The sequence below is a fragment of the Pseudophryne corroboree genome, chromosome 6 (genome assembly GCF_028390025.1).
Source record: "Pseudophryne corroboree isolate aPseCor3 chromosome 6, aPseCor3.hap2, whole genome shotgun sequence".
Taxonomy (NCBI): Eukaryota; Metazoa; Chordata; class Amphibia; order Anura; family Myobatrachidae; genus Pseudophryne; species Pseudophryne corroboree.
The window spans coordinates 466,332,516-466,352,977 of record NC_086449.1 but is presented as its reverse complement, the minus strand read 5'-3'; the positions used below and the strand labels follow the sequence as shown (position 1 = coordinate 466,352,977).

At 43.3% G+C, this 20,462-nt stretch overlaps 1 protein-coding gene across 9 annotated transcripts in view; it reads right to left on the bottom strand.

The window, feature by feature from the left end:
* The window catches only part of CADPS2 (calcium dependent secretion activator 2), a 919,737-nt gene that overhangs the window by 126,051 nt on the left and 773,224 nt on the right, over positions 1-20,462 (bottom strand). For 5 of the 9 annotated variants that reach the window (XM_063927189.1, XM_063927182.1, XM_063927184.1 and 2 more), the window contains one exon: positions 20,139-20,153. The exons of the other annotated variants lie outside the window; for them this stretch is intronic. In XM_063927189.1, the coding sequence (XP_063783259.1) occupies positions 20,139-20,153 (15 nt within the window). The remainder of the gene's footprint in view (positions 1-20,138; positions 20,154-20,462) is intronic. 9 annotated transcript variants of the gene reach the window in all.

Below are 20,462 nucleotides of genomic sequence, written 5' to 3'. Positions count from 1 at the left end.
TGTGGACACTTCCCCGGGCGCGGGGAGCCCGCCGAGAAGCCACTACTCTGCCGGCGGGGTCGGGGGCCTCCAGCAGCACCGGAGACCGGGGCTTTGCGTTTCCCACCCTCCCGACTGCGGGCTCGGACCACGGTCGAAGCGGGACCCGTGGCGCCGTCCTTCTCCTCCTGCTCCCCCCCACATAGCTCTCCAGCCTGCATCAGACCCCCAAGCACCTGCTAACCGGGGAATAGCTGCTCACGGGCCACGGGAGCAGCTCTTATCAGGCATCTCCCCGGCCTGTGTACACCCCGGCGGCCATCTTGGGACCTCGGGCTGCACTGCTCGAGGCCCTCCCGGGAGATTACCGGGGGCCCCGCTGGGAGTCGGGACGGGGTGGGGGAGGTGGGGACCGAGGAACTCAGGGCCCGCATCCGCTGATATCCCCAACGATCTCAGGGTACGAGAGGTAAATACACCACAGAGGCCTGTGACTGGAAGGTGGTGGCGCCATCTTGACTGCTGGCAAACAGCCAGTACTACACTCCTTCCTTTATCCTACATCTCTTCTACGAAATACACCGTCATCCCTGTACCACTGTATGTGGTCGCCTTTTTTAAACAGTCCCCGTCTTCTCAAAGCCGGAGACCCTCTACCATACAGGATTCCGTGCCTAAACAACCCCGGAGTGGCGATGATATATCCGTGACCCCTCGGGTGAACCAGACAAAACTCTCTCAACTCGATGATGACGCACCCCTCACACTGAGCACTATGCGGCAACTTCTGGCTTCCTTTAAAAATGATATCACGATGGAAGTTAAGACGGCGCTTCAAAGTTGCCAACAGTCGGTCGACGCTATAGGCCTACGCACGGATCATCTTGAGAATAAATGTGAGGAAATGGTGAAGTCACATAATGAGGTGATTACCCAACTTGAAGACCTACAGGCCGAAGTAGCGGATCTACGGCGGAAGGCCTGTGACCTTGAGGACAGGTCACGCCGTAATAATATCAAGCTCCGGGGCATCCCAGAAACCGTTACCACCACGGACCTTACCCAATTTGCGACGGACCTCTTCATGGAGCTTCTTCCATCCAACTCTATTGATGACTTCCTCATCGACCGCATTCATCGTCTACCAAAGGCTAGAAATGCCCCAAAGGATGCTCCAAGAGACACTTTAATGAGGATGCATTACTTCCATATCAAGGAACAAATCCTGCGGGCGGCTATGCGCCCGGACCTATCAGCTAAGGCCCTGGGAGATGTACAAGTTTACGGAGACCTCTCAGCGGCCACACTGGCCTTGAGACGCACGTTCCACCCGGTGACCTCAGCGCTCCGGAAGGCCGATATCCTGTACCGGTGGGGGTTTCCGATGAAATTGCTGGTTAGACGTAACGGCGTTATGCACGCGATAATCTCTCCAGAAGCGGGTCTGAAATTATTGGATTCCTGGAGGGGAGAAGACACAATTAAAAAGGCACCGGCAACTCTCAAGCTGACTCAGGAGTGGACGATGGCAGACAATGATCGTTAGAGACTGATTTTCCCAACCAGGTTGTATGTCATTGTCGAGAATGTTCTTGCTTTTCCTGCATTTCTTTTATTATGGTATACTGCATCCACTGTGATCTGGCCGACATTGCATAGCCGTACACCCCTAAACGGGACAATACTGCTCCCCTCGATGTTATGATGTCATATTTGTTATTTGTTGAATTTCCCGAAAGGAGGCATGTACCCTATGACCCAACACAGTTATTTCTTTTATAAGTTGAATGTTCTAGGAGCGAGGGGGAGACTATTCCTCACACCTCGCCACGACCCCATGTGTTGCCCTACTAGGCAACCCTATTTGGCATCCTTGCGATGCCCGCTCTATGTCCTCTTCTTACTGTTTCTTCCACCCCTCCTGTTCTCCCCATCTCTCCAAGTTTTAACACACACACACTCTGGCAGATCCTGTTACATAATTTTTATACGCAACCTGATATTAGCACGACTCCCAGACAAGCCTAATGGTTAATGTACTATCCTTAAATGTAAAAGGGTTGAATTCACCGAACAAACGATGATTAGCCCTGCGTCACTTTGCTAAATGTAAGGCGCATATAGTGGCCTTACAGGAAACCCATTTCATGCTTTCATCACCCCCCCCCCCCCTCCCCCTTAGGGATAATAAATATCCCATTGGTTATATGTCCAATGGCCCGAAAAAAAGAGCCGGAGTGGCAATATTATTCTCAAAATCTTGTGAATTCTCCCTAGAATGTCAGATCTCAGACAGAGAAGGCAGATATCTCATTCTGACGGGTAAATTGGAAGATAGGCCAGTCACCATAGCTACGCTTTATGCTCCCAATACCAAACAACTACCTTTCCTTAGGAAATTCTTTACGATCCTCCAGAAGCACCTATCGGGTGCCCTATTACTCCTGGGGGATTTTAACATGGTCCTTGACCCAACAATAGATAGATCCCATGCCCGCTCACCTCCTAAGGGTAACTCGCAACATGACAGCGCCCACGCCTTTAGAAATATACTATATGAATATGATCTCTATGATGTTTGGAGGGCTAAGAACCTGACCTGTAGGGATTTTTCTTTCTTCTCCCCAGTTCACGGCTCGTTTTCTAGGATAGACCTAGTGATATCAGATAAGTGGACACTCCAACAGGTTTCAAAGGCTTCTATCCTGCCAGTATCATGGTCAGATCACTCTGCCCTCTCTGTCCGTTGGAACCCCCGCAAAGTCAGGCCCTCTCCTACCCTATGGTGCCTTAGGGATTATCTTCTTTTGAACACAGACGCCCAGCGGTCCATTGCACAGGCCCTCACCTTATATATCGAGACTAACACCCCAGCAGAAACGTCAGTATTTACACATTGGTGCGCCCTCAAGGCGGTGGTTAGGGGAGCGTCCATTCAAGCGGCTGCTTACATACGCAGGACCTCCCGGGAAAAATAGGCAGAACTCGAAGCCCGTCTTCAAGAACTAGATGCTTCACTTAAGCTGAATCCATCTAATAAGACAATATATCAAGAATTGACCCGGGTCAGAGATGAGCTGAATAAATTAGAACTAACAGAGGTCCGTAAAAATCTTTTCCGATTGCGGCAAAAGTTCTATATGCAAGGAGATAGGGCGGGTAGAATGCTAGCTCGCAAATTGCGGGGGAAAACAGCTAAAGAGAGGGTGAAATATATCATCAACTCAAATAATATCAAGATAACTGACCCATCAGATATAGCTAACTCCTTTGCTTCATATTATTCCTCCCTATATAATCTAAAAGACGATATCTCTACCCCACAACCTACACCAGCTAATATAGCAATTTCACCCCATCCCGCCTCCATGCGATGCAATCCACCACATCCAAAATGTGCTGGCGGAACTGCGGTGTGGTCGGTACTCTAATGCATGTATTTTGGGATTGCCTGGTGCTGACCCCGATGTAGACATCGGTCTTCCTCCTCATAGAATCAGTGCTCGGCCGCCGTATATCCCCACACCCACGACTGGCCCTTTTACATTTATACTATGGGGACCTACCGCCAGCAGACAGCTACATTCTAGGCCATATCCTCATTTCAACAAAACTTTTAATCGCTCGCCTTTGGCGTTCCACCGAGGCCCCTCATATTTCTGCTATAGAAATGGCCGTACAGTCGCACTACGAATTCGAGACCGCGGGAGTGGCTTATGCCTCTTCCCCGACATCCCCACTGCTCAGATGGTTTTCATGGTCCGCCTATTGGCATAGTCGAACACCGAACCCCAAGCCCCCTCCTGACGTTTAGATATACCCACTATTGAATTAGTATGAATGCTATGATGACATGATACTCACTTGCATTACCCATGTTAATTTGTACAGTGTTGTGTATAATACTCTGTGTTATGTTGTAAAATGCAGACTGTAGTGTGTACCCCCCCTACCCCCCCCCTTTTTTTCTTTTCTGTATCCCTTTCCCAATTGCTTTGTTTACCCGTAAAATAATAAAAATTAATATTGAAAAAAGAAACCAAATAAAACATAAAATAAAGCTTTGGCTGCTTAATAGCAGCCCCACTGTTTAACGGTGAACCGGCTCCTGCCGGCACCAAAACAAAACTGATTAGCCTCAGGCTGTGAATGGGGTAAAGGGGGGAAGGACCGGAGCATCCTGGGATATGTAAAGCTTTAACTGTTTTGTGCCCTGTCCCATCCACCTCCTACACCCCATTGTCTCCCCTGTAGAGCCCTATGGACCCTGAAGAAAAATAAGTTAATACATCTCAATTGATTTAGAGCAACTTTTTGCATGAGGCAGCTTAACCTTAACTTCCCAGGCACTGGTGCTGAACTTCACCAACAGAAAGGGGCAGTACCATGCTCCTAGTTGGGATGCCGGCACCGGCATTCTGAGCAGTGTCGGGATTCCGGCATCTGTATTTTGACTGCCGGGATCCCAGACCGATGGGATCCTGACCGGATCCCCTGTATATGGTATACAGTATGGTTTATGGTAATCATTATTTTACAGCAACAGGCACAGTATGGTCTGGATTGTATATAGGCTATATTGTGAGCTGCTTAATGATCGTAAATAACTCTTTGATCCTGCATGTGCGACAATGACTGTATTGGTACAATAGGCTTTTTTTTCTTTCATTATTTTTAATAGGCAACAAGAGTTTCCAAAAAAACATTTGGAATGGTGTAAAGTATGACATGACACCCAGGCTATAGTGGGAAAGTAGCAGTGAGCACGAGGGCATTTGCACATTTCTTCCCAACCTAGACTCCTGTTCCCTCCTACAGCTAGGGATATGTATTTCTTCTAAGAAATAATCTATTGGTCTAGATCAGGGTGGTAAAACTGGCAGCATTACTTATTATTTTTGTGGTCCTAATGGGGAGAGTTATCAAATTTGAGAGACAAAGTGGAAAAGTTTTCCAAACCAACCATTCAGCTTCTGTCATTTCATAGACTGTGCAAGAAATATGAGCAATTTCTCCACATTGGCTATCTCCAAGATTTTACAAATCTTCCCCTAGGTTTCATCACTATTTGAAACTAGAGAATGTAGTTATAGCAGAAATTAAGATCTTTTCCTGGAAATACTGGAACGCTTTTTGAATATATTATGCATCATAACAACAGACGGTACTTTTGTATAAAGTAAGCACTACTTTCAATCAATATCATATGTAGCTCTTTAATAACAACATTCACTCGAAAATTTAAATATATTTGCAGATATGATGAAGTCCTAGTATTGGAACTAAATGCATTGACATGTTCATGTTCTTTGGGAGGATAGCATTTGCCCATTTAATTCTTCACTGCTAATGGAGGACAGTATATTCAGCAGCTTGTTAGCGCTGGAAACAAATCAGACACTTGTGCTCAGTATTAAGCATAGGGATAGATGATCCAAGGATATGGATATGGGATCATTACTTGCATAATGATACAGTGTGATTATCGTCATGTGAATTTTTTTTTTCTCTGACGTCCTAGTGGATGCTGGGAACTCCGTAAGGACCATGGGGAATAGCGGGCTCCGAAGGAGACTGGGCACTCTAAGAAAGAATTAGGACTACCTGGTGTGCACTGGCTCCTCCCTCTATGCCCCTCCTCCAGACCTCAGTTGGAATCTGTGCCCGGCTCGAGCTGGTTGCGCACTAGGGGCTCTCCTGAGCTTCTAGTAAAGAGGCTTATGTGGAGGCGGAGCAGGTGCCGATAAATATGATGTCACCCCCTGCGGGGTCGACACCTGAGTGGATGGATATGTGGAAGGAATTACGCGACAGTGTCAACTCCTTACATAAAAGGTTTGATGACATAGCTGATGTGGGACAGCCGGCTTCTCAGCCCGTGCCTGCCCAGGCGTCTCAAAAGCCATCAGGTGCTCAAAACCGCCCGCTACCTCAGATGGCTGACACAGATGTCGACACGGATACTGACTCCAGTGTCGACGACGATGAGACTAGTGTACATTCCAACAGAGCCACCCGTTACATGATTACGGCAATGAAAAATGTGTTGCACATTTCTGACATTAACCCAGGTACCACAAAAAAGGGTATTATGTTTGGGGAGAAAAAGCAACCAATGGTTTTTCCCCCATCTGATGAGTTGAATGAAGTGTGTGAAGAAGCGTGGGCTTCCCCCGATAAGAAATTAGTGATTGCTAAAAAGTTGCTAATGGCGTACCCTTTCCCGCCAGAGGACAGGATACGTTGGGAGACATCCCCTAGGGTGGATAAAGCGCTCACACGCTTGTCAAAGAAGGTGGCACTACCGTCTCAGGATACGGCCGCCTTAAAGGAGCCTGCGGATAGAAAGCAGGAGGCTATCCTGAAGTCTGTATATACACACTCAGGTATTATACTGAGACCGGCTATTGCTTCAGCATGGATGTGCAGTGCTGCTGCTGCGTGGTCAGATTCCCTGTCTGATAACATTGATACCCTCGACAGGGACACTATATTGCTAACCATAGAGCACATTAAAGACGCAGTCTTATACATGAGAGATGCACAGAGGGATATTTGCCGGCTGGCATCTAGAATTAATGCAATGTCCATTTCTGCCAGGAGAGGATTGTGGACTCGGCAGTGGACAGGTGATGCAGATTCTAAAAGGCACATGGAGGTTTTGCCTTACAAAGGTGAGGAATTGTTTGGGGACGGTCTCTCGGACCTCGTTTCCACAGCAACAGCTGGGAAGTTGACATTTTTACCCCATGTTCCCTCACAGCCAAAGAAAGCACCATATTATTAGGTACAGTCCTTTCGGCCCCAGAAGGCAAGCGGGTTAAAGGCGCGTCCTTTCTGCCCAGAGGTAGAGGGAAAAAGCTGCACCATACAGCCACTTCCCAAGAACAAAAGTCCTCTCCCGCTTCCTCTAAGTCCACCGTATGATGCTGGGGCTCCACAGGCGGAGCCAGGTGCGGTGGGGGCCCGTCTCCGGAACTTCAGCAACCAGTGGGCTCGCTCACGGGTGGATCCCTGGATTCTACAAGTGGTATCTCAGGGGTACAAGCTGGAATTCGAGACGTCTCCCCCTCGCCGTTTCCTCAAATCAGCCTTGCCAACAGCTCCCCCAGACAGGGAGGCAGTGCTGGAGGCGATTCACAAGCTGTATTCTCAGCAGGTTATAATCAAGGTACCCCTCCTTCAACAAGGACGGGGTTACTATTCCACAATGTTTGTGGTACCGAAACCGGACGGTTCGGTGAGACCCATTTTAAATTTGAAATCCTTGAACACTTATATAAGAAGGTTCAAGTTCAAAATGGAATCGCTCAGGGCGGTTATTGCAAGCCTGGACGAAGGGGATTACATGGTATCACTGGACATCAAGGATGCTTACCTGCATGTCCCCATTTACCCTCCTCACCAGGAGTACCTCAGATTTGTGGTACAGGACTGTCATTACCAATTCCAGACGTTGCCGTTTGGTCTGTCCACGGCACCAAGGGTATTTACCAAGGTAATGGCCGAAATGATGATACTCCTTCGGAAAAAGGGAGTTTTAATTATCCCGTACTTGGACGATCTCCTTATAAAGGCGAGGTCCAGGGAGCAGTTGTTGGTTGGCGTAGCACTATCTCGGGAAGTGCTACAACAGCACGGCTGGATTATGAATATTCCAAAGTCGCAGCTGGTTCCTACAACGCGTCTACTGTTCCTGGGGATGGTTCTGGACACAGACCAGGAAAAAAGTGTTTCTCCCTGAGGAGAAAGCCAAGGAGTTGTCATCTCTAGTCAGAGACCTCCTGAAACCAAAACAGGTTCGGTGCATCACTGTACGCGAGTCCTGGGAAAGATGGTAGCTTCCTACGAAGCAATTCCATTTGGCAGGTTCCATGCAAGGATCTTTCAGTGGGATCTGTTGGACAAGTGGTCCGGATCGCATCTTCAGATGCATCGGCTGATAACCCTGTCTCCAAGGACCAGGGTGTCTCTGCTGTGGTGGCTGCAGAGTGCTCATCTTCTAGAGGGCCGCAGATTTGGCATACAGGACTGGGTCCTGGTGACCACGGATGCCAGCCTTCGAGGCTGGGGGGCAGTCACACAGGGAAGAAACTTCCAAGGACTATGGTCAAGCCAGGAGACTTCCCTACACATAAATATTCTGGAACTAAGGGCCATTTACAATGCCCTAAGTCAGGCAAGACCCTGCTTCAACACCAGCCGGTGCTGATCCAGTCAGACAACATCACGGCGGTAGCCCATGTAAACCGACAGGGCGGCACAAGAAGCAGGTTGGCGATGGCAGAAGCCACAAGGATTCTCCGATGGGCGGAAAATCACGTGATAGCACTGTCAGCAGTGTTCATTCCGGGAGTGGACAACTGGGAAGCAGACTTCCTCAGCAGACACGACCTCCACCCGGGAGAGTGGGGACTTCATCCAGAAGTATTCAAAATGATTGTAAACCGTTGGGAAAGGCCACAGGTGGACATGATGGCATCCCGCCTCAACAAAAAACTAAAAAGATATTGCGCCAGGTCAAGGGACCCTCAGGCGATAGCTGTGCACGCTCTAGTGACACCGTGGGTGTACCAGTCGGTTTATGTGTTCCCTCCTCTGCCTCTCATACCCAATGTTGCCTTATAGGTAATTGTCTGCACTTCGTCTAATATTAGGGCAATAGATGTTGTCTGAATCAAAATATAATTCATTATAAATAGGCGATGTTACCATGGTGGACAGTATAGTGGATATATATAGTAAGGAATAGATATGAAATAAGTTTGAATGTATGAGGTAATGTTTAGCTGATTTAAGAAATTAGGTTTGTGTATGTGTTTATATAGATATACTGTATATTTGTGTTTTACAGCAAGATGGTAAAAAATAGTGTAGGGAACAGGTTTATTCTGCTCTAGTCATAAATAAGGCCAGAGAGGTTACAGTAAGATCAAGAGTCATTGTAGAGAAAAGGTATTAGGCCATAAATGATAATAGGTATGTGACAGAGCTCTGTTGGTCATTGGAATTCACAGGTGTGCTTACAGTAGATCAGAATCTACTGGTTTGTCTATTGTCCAGTGAAGGTTAAAAGCTAGGGAGTATAAATTAACTACTATGAAAAGAGATCACATCCATTGATAAAACATTGTGTAACCGACCCCAGGAAAACTTGTCAATACAACAGAACTTTGGATGAAAAGACATTCCAGATTTTACAATACTATACTTGCTTAAGGCAGTGTGGACACCACACTTTTATGACACCATGCCTCCGTGAACAGGACACGACAGCCCAGTTCAATGTTTGTTTTATTACACCTTGGAATCTGACAAACCTATAATTACCTATTCCATTGGAAACTATGAGAATATGATAGTTTGAATTGGTAAAATATGAGATAAAAGGACCAGACTTGTAGTTAGGAGTTAGAAGGAAGAGGGAGAGGGAGAAGAAGAAGGAGAAGGAAGGAAGTCAGTCAGGAGGAGAAGTCATGGAGAACATGCAGAAGGAATGATTCTTGGGATGGCAATCTTTAACTTGCAAGTATAAATATGATAATAATTGAAACTGTTTGTGAAACTTATGTCATGTTGTTTTATGTTATGTAACGAAGGAAACATAGCATAGCTTAATATAATTATAATTAGTATATATATCACTACTGTGTATATCTTATTCTGTACGATTTGATCTGCCTGTAAATAAAGAATCATATAAAAAGAGCGGTAATATTCAAGCTTGAACTCTCTTTAAGGAATCTTAACTTCATAATTTCATAAGTCATATATATATAAGGACTGCATATATTTATCAGCCAATTAATTTGTAAGCCTGACATAATATATTTGCAGATGTATATGATAACGCATATTAATTTAAATATATCCATATATTAATAACCATATATGTTATATTGAATATTAATATTCATAAATATGATTCCATAAATCAATATTGGCGACCACGAATTGGACTTGTTATTACTGAATCTGATTATCTGATTTATAATATTTATGAGGAGTAGCAAATGCTATAAGCTGGCTACCAAATCTGCAGAATCACGGTGGGGATGTATCTATGAAAATTTATTACCATTGTGTAATGTCAATTTTGTATTCTGTATAACCTAGGATAAATGTGTTAGTGCAATATACGTTATTTTAACTAACATAATATCTATTAGGAAGCAGCACCAATGGCTATAAGCCTGCTGGCAAAGTACAAGATCACAGTGGAATAGGTTACAAATGAGAATAAAGAATTTAAAGGCCTAGAATAGAAAATGTGCACAGTGGAAATGAGTATTTCCAAATAAATGTATAAATGTACCAGGTATTAGAGTTTAACCTTAAGACACCGGTCAATCTTAAGGAGAGGATACCTTCAGTACTAAAAACAAAGAATATAAAAATTTAGCATTGTAAATGATTGCAATGTTAAAAATGCAAAAGTTTTCTGTAGCATTAAGAAAAATGCGCAGAACTGCGGCTTTAGAAGCCAAACAGAAATGTAAAGAAGGATCAGGTTCACGTCTTCGTAAGGCGTGCCTGACCATTAATGCAAAAATGCATTCATTATTTAAGTCCCTTAAACAGAAAAATAAACAGAAAAAGTTTGGGGCAGAAGCAAAAAGCCTGGCAGATTGTAAGCAAACTGTCATGACCTCTCAGGAGGAGATAAAAGAAAGTACAAGGGAGAATATTGTAGATGTAGGTGAGACTCAGGACAGCATTGTCCATGTGCAGCACACAGAGTCTGCTATGGTCACACAGACCACCAGCAGAACAGCCTCTTTGGTAAAGGAAGAAAGTAGCAATGTGCAGGATGTGTCTATCATCAGACAGCACATTAATGTAAAGGAGGTAGCAGCAATAGGAGATGTCCCCTATACTGTGTCTAGTAAGGGGGAAGATCAGTGTAACTCAGATTATGAGTATTCTGCTGAATACACTCTCAGAGTTCCCAATGTAAATGAAGAATTTGTTATGCCCTTAGGCAAAGGTGAATTGTCAGCAGATTTAAACACTGATAGCAGCAGTACAGTGCACACAGGGGTGGAGAAGTTCCCCATGGTGAAAACTCCCATGGCAACCAGAGTTGCAAACCTTGAAATGTATTCACCTGGAAACATGTTTAAAGGGGAAATCCATGAAATTAATTCAGGAATGCATGTTTACAAACAAAGTTCCCAAACTTTTGTAACCCCCACACAACACTCAGAGACATCTAGTGATGGTGCAAATGTTTGCATGCTCTCAGAGAGACCACATGCAGAGTGTCATTCTGCAAACCACACACCAATTAACAATGACAAAAAGTATCACCAGGATGAGAATGTTTTTATGCCCTGGTGCCATAACCATTTTATTACAGGTGTGGAAAGACAGAAAGCCCTGGGACCTGCAATACATATTTGGCAAAGTCTAACAAGTTTCTCTCCCCACAAAAGTAGGTTTTTTCAGAAGCTCCAAGATTCTTCCAGACTAAGGAGCCATGCCAAGCAGCAAACGCTATGGTTGAAGACAGTCTGGGACCAGACTACGTCACAAGGGAGTATGGTCACAAGTGAATACGGTAGTATCATTCCTTTACTTGTTAGATCCAATGTAGCCATTGTTTGCTTTGATGTTCAAACAGCCACAGTTTCCAAATTAAACCAGCATCATATCTGCAGCGACAATTGTGCTGTCATTGACACACAATGTGACAGGAAAGATTGGCACAGGCCAGAAACAATTGTTTGTTTGTTTGTTCTTCAATCTTTAAAGACACATTTGTAAATTCTGTACCTGATAACATGCAGCAGATAGGACAGAATGCATAGCAAGCTATGTTAAATCACTGTATAAATATCTGTGATATTCATTGTATGTATTTTTGTTTGATTCATAGTAATCCTGGCAACCTGTATACAGAATGGTGCAAGACTCCAAAAAGACTCCAATTTACAAGGGAAAAGGTCTTCATTAACCCTTTCATCGCTGCTATCCAGCAAAATCTACATAGCATCCCTAAAGACTGATATATGGACAAATCCTCAAGGAGTTTTCCAGTTTCACAAGAAAGGGGAATGTTTTCATTAACCTTTTCATCACAAGTAATCATTACTTGTCTTTCAAACTACATGTACACTCCCAAAACAGTGTACAGCACATCTCATCACTGTGATTATACAGAACTGTCTCATCCCTTCATATACCTTAATCACATATATGTAAACATTTGTCTGATATATATTTTATATCATTGTATTATATACCTTGTAAATATTTTGTTTTTTTTATATATTACACAGTAGATACTACCTATGCTTCCTTCGTAAAAGCTTCAAAAGTAATTAAATATCTAATACAGGATGGTATACCGCGTTATAACAAATTGGGACAAGATTATTAAGTGGGATGAATAATTCTCTTAATAAAGACTGTAACAAGTCAAAGGGAATTATTTGTAGCGTAACAGGGTCAACTGTATATGCACATGGCTGCATATAAAATAATACTGGATGGAATTAGATTTAGTCAAAGCCATTCCTAAAAGATATTTAATATCTGTTTGAAGCAAAATTGTATTCATTTATTGTATTGATAGGATGTTACTATATACACATCAAAAGCATTTTAAATAATTATTAGTCAAAATATAGGTAGGATAGAAAACGCCTTTATATGGGTTAAACTGGTATAGGGTTATTTAAGATTGAGATGTATAAATAGGTTCAAGGTAGAATAAGGAGACTTAAGACTGCATGGTAATTTATTCAGTGAGGAAATACAGAACAGAGTAGGTGTACTACTCACAGCCATTTGTGGTACTATTGCCCGAAGACAATTAAGACCTACTATTAACAAGCAAGGAAAGAAAGAAAGAAAGAAAGAAAGAAAGAAAGAAAGAAAGAAAGAAAGAAAGAAAGAAAGAAAGAAAGAAAGAAAGAAAGAAAGAAAGAAAGAGGAAAAAAAAAAAAAAGACTGTTTCATATATGCCTGTTCTATTCAAAATCGCAACCTGTTTGTGCAAAAGCAATATGGACACTTGTCACAACTGCGGCATTGGAAAAACATTTAAAGGACGCACAAGGCTAAAGACCATTACTGAGGGTCGTCACAAGTACTGAATGTTCAAGACACAGCACTCGACGTACACAGCCCTCTGCCTCAAACAGCGAAATGGCAAGCAAACGCAAGGCGTCTCCAATTGCAAGCAAACCACGCAGATGACAGTCTTATCCCAGTAAATTGCTACAGCCAAGAACAGCAAAAATGTCCAAACGTACTGATCCAGATACAGAAAAAAAGGTCTACAATTGGGCTATGGTATTCCAAATGTCTGTAGAAATTAGTTTTCCTCATGAATACTGAATAAAAACCTCAGTCTTGTCTGCTTTAGTTAAAAGTAAAAGTAGAATAAGGTTAGGTAAGCTAAGAATTTTTAGAGATTTTTTTTTTTTAAATCACAATAGTTATTATTATTACACTTATGGTATATATTATGGTTACAACGAAAGTTATGTTTGAAGGAATATTTTGAAATGTATTTGGAAGCAATTACGCTAGTTTAATGTGTGGCCAATCAAAATAATTTCTCATGGCCACAAGGGGGCGACTGTTGCCTTATAGGTAATTGTCTGCACTTCGTCTAATATTAGGGCAATAGATGTTGTCTGAATCAAAATATAATTCATTATAAATAGGCGATGTTACCATGGTGGACAGTATAGTGGATATATATAGTAAGGAATAGATATGAAATAAGTTTGAATGTATGAGGTAATGTTTAGCTGATTTAAGAAATTAGGTTTGTGTATGTGTTTATATAGATATACTGTATATTTGTGTTTTACAGCAAGATGGTAAAAAATAGTGTAGGGAACAGGTTTATTCTGCTCTAGTCATAAATAAGGCCAGAGAGGTTACAGTAAGATCAAGAGTCATTGTAGAGAAAAGGTATTAGGCCATAAATGATAATAGGTATGTGACAGAGCTCTGTTGGTCATTGGAATTCACAGGTGTGCTTACAGTAGATCAGAATCTACTGGTTTGTCTATTGTCCAGTGAAGGTTAAAAGCTAGGGAGTATAAATTAACTACTATGAAAAGAGATCACATCCATTGATAAAACATTGTGTAACCGACCCCAGGAAAACTTGTCAATACAACAGAACTTTGGATGAAAAGACATTCCAGATTTTACAATACTATACTTGCTTAAGGCAGTGTGGACACCACACTTTTATGACACCATGCCTCCGTGAACAGGACACGACAGCCCAGTTCAATGTTTGTTTTATTACACCTTGGAATCTGACAAACCTATAATTACCTATTCCATTGGAAACTATGAGAATATGATAGTTTGAATTGGTAAAATATGAGATAAAAGGACCAGACTTGTAGTTAGGAGTTAGAAGGAAGAGGGAGAGGGAGAAGAAGAAGGAGAAGGAAGGAAGTCAGTCAGGAGGAGAAGTCATGGAGAACATGCAGAAGGAATGATTCTTGGGATGGCAATCTTTAACTTGCAAGTATAAATATGATAATAATTGAAACTGTTTGTGAAACTTATGTCATGTTGTTTTATGTTATGTAACGAAGGAAACATAGCATAGCTTAATATAATTATAATTAGTATATATATCACTACTGTGTATATCTTATTCTGTACGATTTGATCTGCCTGTAAATAAAGAATCATATAAAAAGAGCGGTAATATTCAAGCTTGAACTCTCTTTAAGGAATCTTAACTTCATAATTTCATAAGTCATATATATATAAGGACTGCATATATTTATCAGCCAATTAATTTGTAAGCCTGACATAATATATTTGCAGATGTATATGATAACGCATATTAATTTAAATATATCCATATATTAATAACCATATATGTTATATTGAATATTAATATTCATAAATATGATTCCATAAATCAATACCAAGGTACTGAGAATAATAAGAAGGAGAGGAGTAAGAACTATACTCGTGGTTCCAGATTGGCCAAGAAGAGCTTGGTACCCAGAACTTCAAGAAATGATCTCAGAGGACCCATGGCCTCTGCCGCTCAGACAGGACCTGCTGCAGCAGGGGCCCTGTCTGTTCCAAGACTTACCGCGGCTGCGTTTGACGGCATGGCGGTTGAACACCGGTTCCTAAAAGAAAAGGGCATTCCCGAGGAAGTCATTCCTACACTGATTAAAGCTAGGAAGGATGTGACCGCAAAACATTATCACCGCATATGGCGGAAATATGTTGCTTGGTGTGAGGCCAGGAAGGCCCCAACGGAGGAATTTCAGCTAGGTCGATTTCTGCACTTCCTACAGTCAGGGGTGACTATGGGCCTAAAATTGGGTTCCATTAAGGTCCAGATTTCGGCTCTGTCAATTTTCTTCCAAAAAGAACTGGCTTCACTGCCTGAAGTTCAGACTTTTGTAAAGGGAGTGCTGCATATTCAGCCCCCTTTTGTGCCCCCAGTGGCACCTTGGGATCTCAACGTGGTGTTGGATTTCCTAAAGTCGCATTGGTTTGAGCCACTTAAAACCGTGGAGATAAAGTACCTCACGTGGAAGGTGGTCATGCTGTTGGCCTTGGCGTCGGCCAGGCGTGTATCAGAATTGGCGGCTTTGTCATGTAAAAGCCCTTATCTGATTTTTCATATGGATAGGGCGGAATTGAGGACTCGTTCCCAATTCCTTCCTAAGGTGGTATCAGCTTTTCATGTGAACCAACCTATTGTGGTGCCTGCGGCTACTCGGGACTTGGAGGATTCCAAGTTGCTGGACGTAGTCAGGGCCCTGAAAATATATGTTTCCAGGACGGCTAGAGTCAGAAAAACTGACTCGCTATTTATCCTGTATGCACCCAACAAGCTGTGTGCTCCTGCTTCAAAGCAGACTATTGCTCGCTGGATCTGTAGCACGATTCAACTTGCACATTCGGCGGCTGGACTGCCGCATCCTAAATCTGTAAAAGTCCATTCCACGAGGAAGGTGGGCTCTTCTTGGGCGGCTGCCCGAGGGGTCTCGGCTTTACAACTTTGCCGAGCTGCTACTTGGTCGGGTTCAAACACGTTTGCAAAATTCTACAAGTTTGATACCCTGGCTGAGGAGGACCTTGAGTTTGCTCATTCGGTGCTGCAGAGTCATCCGCACTCTCCCGCCCGTTTGGGAGCTTTGGTATAATCCCCATGGTCCTTACGGAGTTCCCAGCATCCACTAGGACGTCAGAGAAAATAAGAATTTACTCACCGGTAATTCTATTTCTCGTAGTCCGTAGTGGATGCTGGGCGCCCATCCCAAGTGCGGATTGTCTGCAATACTTGTATATAGTTATTGCCTAACTAAAGGGTTATTGTTTGGAGCCATCTATTCGAGAGGCTCAGTTGTTGTTCATACTGTTAACTGGGTATAGTATCACGAGTTGTACGGTGTGATTGGTGTGGCTGGTATGAGTCTTACCCGGGATTCCAAATCCCTTCCTTATTGTGTCAGCTCTTCCGGGCACAGTTTCCCTAACTGAGGTCTGGAGGAGGGGCATAGAGGGAGGAGCCAGTGCACACCAGGTAGTCCTAATTCTTTCTTAGAGTGCCCAGTCTCCTTCGGAGCCCGCTATTCCCCATGGTCCTTACGGAGTTCCCAGCATCCACTACGGACTTTGAGAAATAGAATTACCGGTGAGTAAATTCTTATTATTTGGCATATCATTTATTTGTGCATGTGAATAGAAGACCCTCGTCATTCACAGAATGCAGCAGAACACTTCTGTGATATATCACATTGCCTTTATCAATTGGAAATCAGACCAGTACTGAACATAAATATCAAGATTCCTGATATATTGCTCACTCTGCAGAATGTGAAAAGGTTTGGAGCTATAGCACACAAATCTATTTGGCATTGTTACTGTAACATCTACAGTATGTAGGACTTAATAAATGCTTGGCACCAAATGTATATACTTTTCCTAGAGCATGAGACAAATGTGCTTGTTTTACTTATATCCAACTGTGCCTGCTATACATGGGCTATACTAACAGCTCTCTGCAGTTGCAGAACTACCCGCAGTGCAGCTGATGTGCTGCACTGGGACCCCTGGGGAGTACCGATGAGACATGCATTAGAATCCTCTTTTTTTTAAAATGTTTTACACCTGTCAATAAAAGTATGCTTTAGGGATCCGGGGCGAGTGCAATTCGGTCCCTGTCGAGTCAATCTCATGAGACTCAGCACATGGTCAGAGGTACATGTGCTGAGCTATGATTGAGGAGCCCATCACATGCTCCTCTGATGCTGTGACCTGCTCTTTCTCTCATTCGGAATGTGTTCTGTTCCTCCTGAGATAAAATTACTGCTGCTGGAAGGGGGGGGGGGGGGGGGAGCGCTGGTCTGCTCTGAGCCCTAAACCCCTTGCAGTTACAGCTCACAGAGGGGGTCGGCGACAAGTGTGCAAGTGGTGACCTGTACTAGTTGTTACAACTGCTGAATCCCGGTTTTCCTAGATGGGATTAATTGTGGCTGTGTCTGGTGTTTAGATAAGAGCACTGGAGCTGGTCTGTGCAGAGGTGTCCATTGTCTGCAGGACACCTCCAGGGCAAGGAGATTACGAACACACACCCTTTCATGTTCCCCTCCAGTCTCCCACATCTCTCTCCCCAAATGTCTCATCATTCCCTACCACCTACCCACCCCTCCTAAAAGTACCTCCTTATAAATCATCCCCCTCTCCACCACAGAGCAATACCACTGAGTGCGGAACCCAAACCCAGGGCTGTTTCTAGCCAATGTGGCTCCCAGTGCGAGATTTAAAAATGCGCCCCCCCACGACATAAAAAAATGTGCCTCCCCCCACACACACACCTAGATAAAAACAACAACTTGTGCGCGCACCCGGCAAGGGGGCGTGACCTCATCTAAATGGGTGTGGCCTCATTTAAATGGGCATGGCCTCGTCTGAAAAGACTACCTCACAATCCAGTTTTTGACCCTGCTCCAACAGATCACGACCACCACAGGAAAAAAAAATTCTACCATATTAAGCCCCACACAGTAATGCCCCCTGCACCATATTATGCCACACACCGCAATGCCCTTAATACATTAAATCCCCACACTACGGCAGGCAAGAGTCCCCATTTCACACATTACGGCAGGTGTCCCCATTTTGCACATTGAGAGAGAGAGAGAGAGAATACTTACAGAGGCGATTACCGCTCTTCGGCCCGCCTCACCAGTCGCTCCTCGCGCCGGCCTCTCCCTCTTCCTAACTTGGATCCCCCTCTGTACACCTCTCGGGGGGGGAGTTTCGCGGAGTGACGGGGTTGCGTCGTGACGTAACGACGCAACCGCGTCATTCCGTGAAACTCCGCCCCCCGAGCGGGTTACTCGGGGAGAAATAGGAGGGGGAAGCAGGGAGCCACAGTTAGTGCCGCAGTGGGCGCCCAGTGCGGTTGCACTGCTCACCTGCCCCAAGAAACGGCCCTGCCCAAACCCACCATCTACTCAGGAAAATAAAAGTATTCATCAGGACCAGGCAGTCAGCATCATCCAAGCAGGACTCAGGCCAGACTCTGTTGTAGTTAGATAAATTATACAGTGTAAAAATGTATGCATATGTCTTTTATTTCATACAGAGAGAGATGGTGTTGCCAATAGTAAATAATTTTTCACGTTACATCTAAACGCATACTTACTTTAAGATGGTAAGTATGGATCTTATCTGAATATCATTTATCTAATTTCTCCACCATTTTATCAGACCCTTTAGAGAAACACCGACCCATTAGACACTTATGTTCATTCCACCATACTTTGAGAGGCCCCAGTCAACCTGGCCACCAACTGCCTCGCATTGTCACCCTCTGCCTCTCCCTGTCATCCACTACCTCTCCCTGCCACCCCCTACCTCCCCAGTCAGCCATGGCTAGTCCCAGTCAGAATCTCTACTATCACCCCCTGCCTCTCCGAGTCACAAACTGCAACTTCCCGTCACCAACTGCGACTCCCTGTCACATACAGTGTCTTCCCATGGGGTAGAAGAGAGGAGGGGTGCAAAGCATATTTTTGTACCATTTCCACGGAAGCTGCCTATCAACAAATATTCACCTCACCATTGCTGCTGAACTTTTATACTCCATGATAATGTTGGAGCCTTTCAGAAAACATATGCTAGACTGCATTTTATTTGATGTATTTGGACTCTCTAGGGCAGGCATGCCCAAACTGCAGCCCTCCAACTGTTGTGAAACTACATATCCCAGCATGCCCTGACACAGTTTTGCTGTCAGAGAATGCTAAAGCTGTGTCAGAGCATGCTGGGATGTGTAGTATCTCAACAGCTGGAGGGCCGCAGTTTGGACATGCCTGCTCTAGGGGTACATGATATGCTGATTTGAAGGACCTCTGGTGGGGTGGGGGAACTACCAATTTGCTGGGGACAGGAGAGGCTGTGGCGTCTGCAGTAGATGGACATTAGTATCATTATATAACTGATTTTATATATGAAGTCTTTTTTGCATGTTTACATATATTTAAACATTTTCTTTGAGTTATACCCAGATTTATCAAGCCTCGGAGAGTGATCAATTGCATGGTGATAAAGTATCAACCAATCATCTCCTGTCATTTTTCAAACACAGCCTTTAACATGGCAGTTAGGAACTGATTGGTTGGTGATTTATCACCGTGCAATTTATCACTATCCAAGGCTTGATAAATCTGGGCCTTAATTTCATATCCTATTTTTTAATTTTTATATTATTGGTTATATAATAAATTGTATTTTGTTATAGACTGTCTCTTTGTGACTTTGTAGTAAAAAAAACGGTATACTAGTATACCATTTATTGATTGGAACTATTAAGAATCATGGAGCAGTGCTGTAAATATTATTTTATTTTTATTCTTTCAAGTTTAGCAATACTAACGTGTTCTCAGCTAGCAAATAAACATACCGTTACATTACAATAATTTATCAGAAATGTAATTGTGTTTTATTACTCTTTAAATGCCTATATTACCAGAGTTGGTATGACAGACTGAATCTTGACATCACCATTACACATTATCTAAGTGTAATTCCTTCAAATATAATGTGTTCCCAACCTCAAACAAAATTACATACAGAATTACATACAGAATAGCCATATTTATTGTAGTAAATGAATATCTGTGTAAACATGCACTTACCCACTGCTTGGAAGACTGAATGATGCAATGGAATGACCCAGAAACACACATACAGTGGGACATGGAAACAAAAATAACATATTACAAATAATGAGTCAAATAAATGAAAAAATATTGTGGCTGGAAATGACAAAACAATCACCATAACTTACATAATTTTCACATATTTATTTGCACAAATGGTTTTAATAAAGGTTTCTGGAAATTTTAGAGATGGAAAATTATATATGGGAAAATGCAAATGAAAAGCAACTGCAGTACAAGTACAACCTACAAGACAAACAACATTCAGGGCCAAGTAATTATTTCAGTGTCATTATTAGA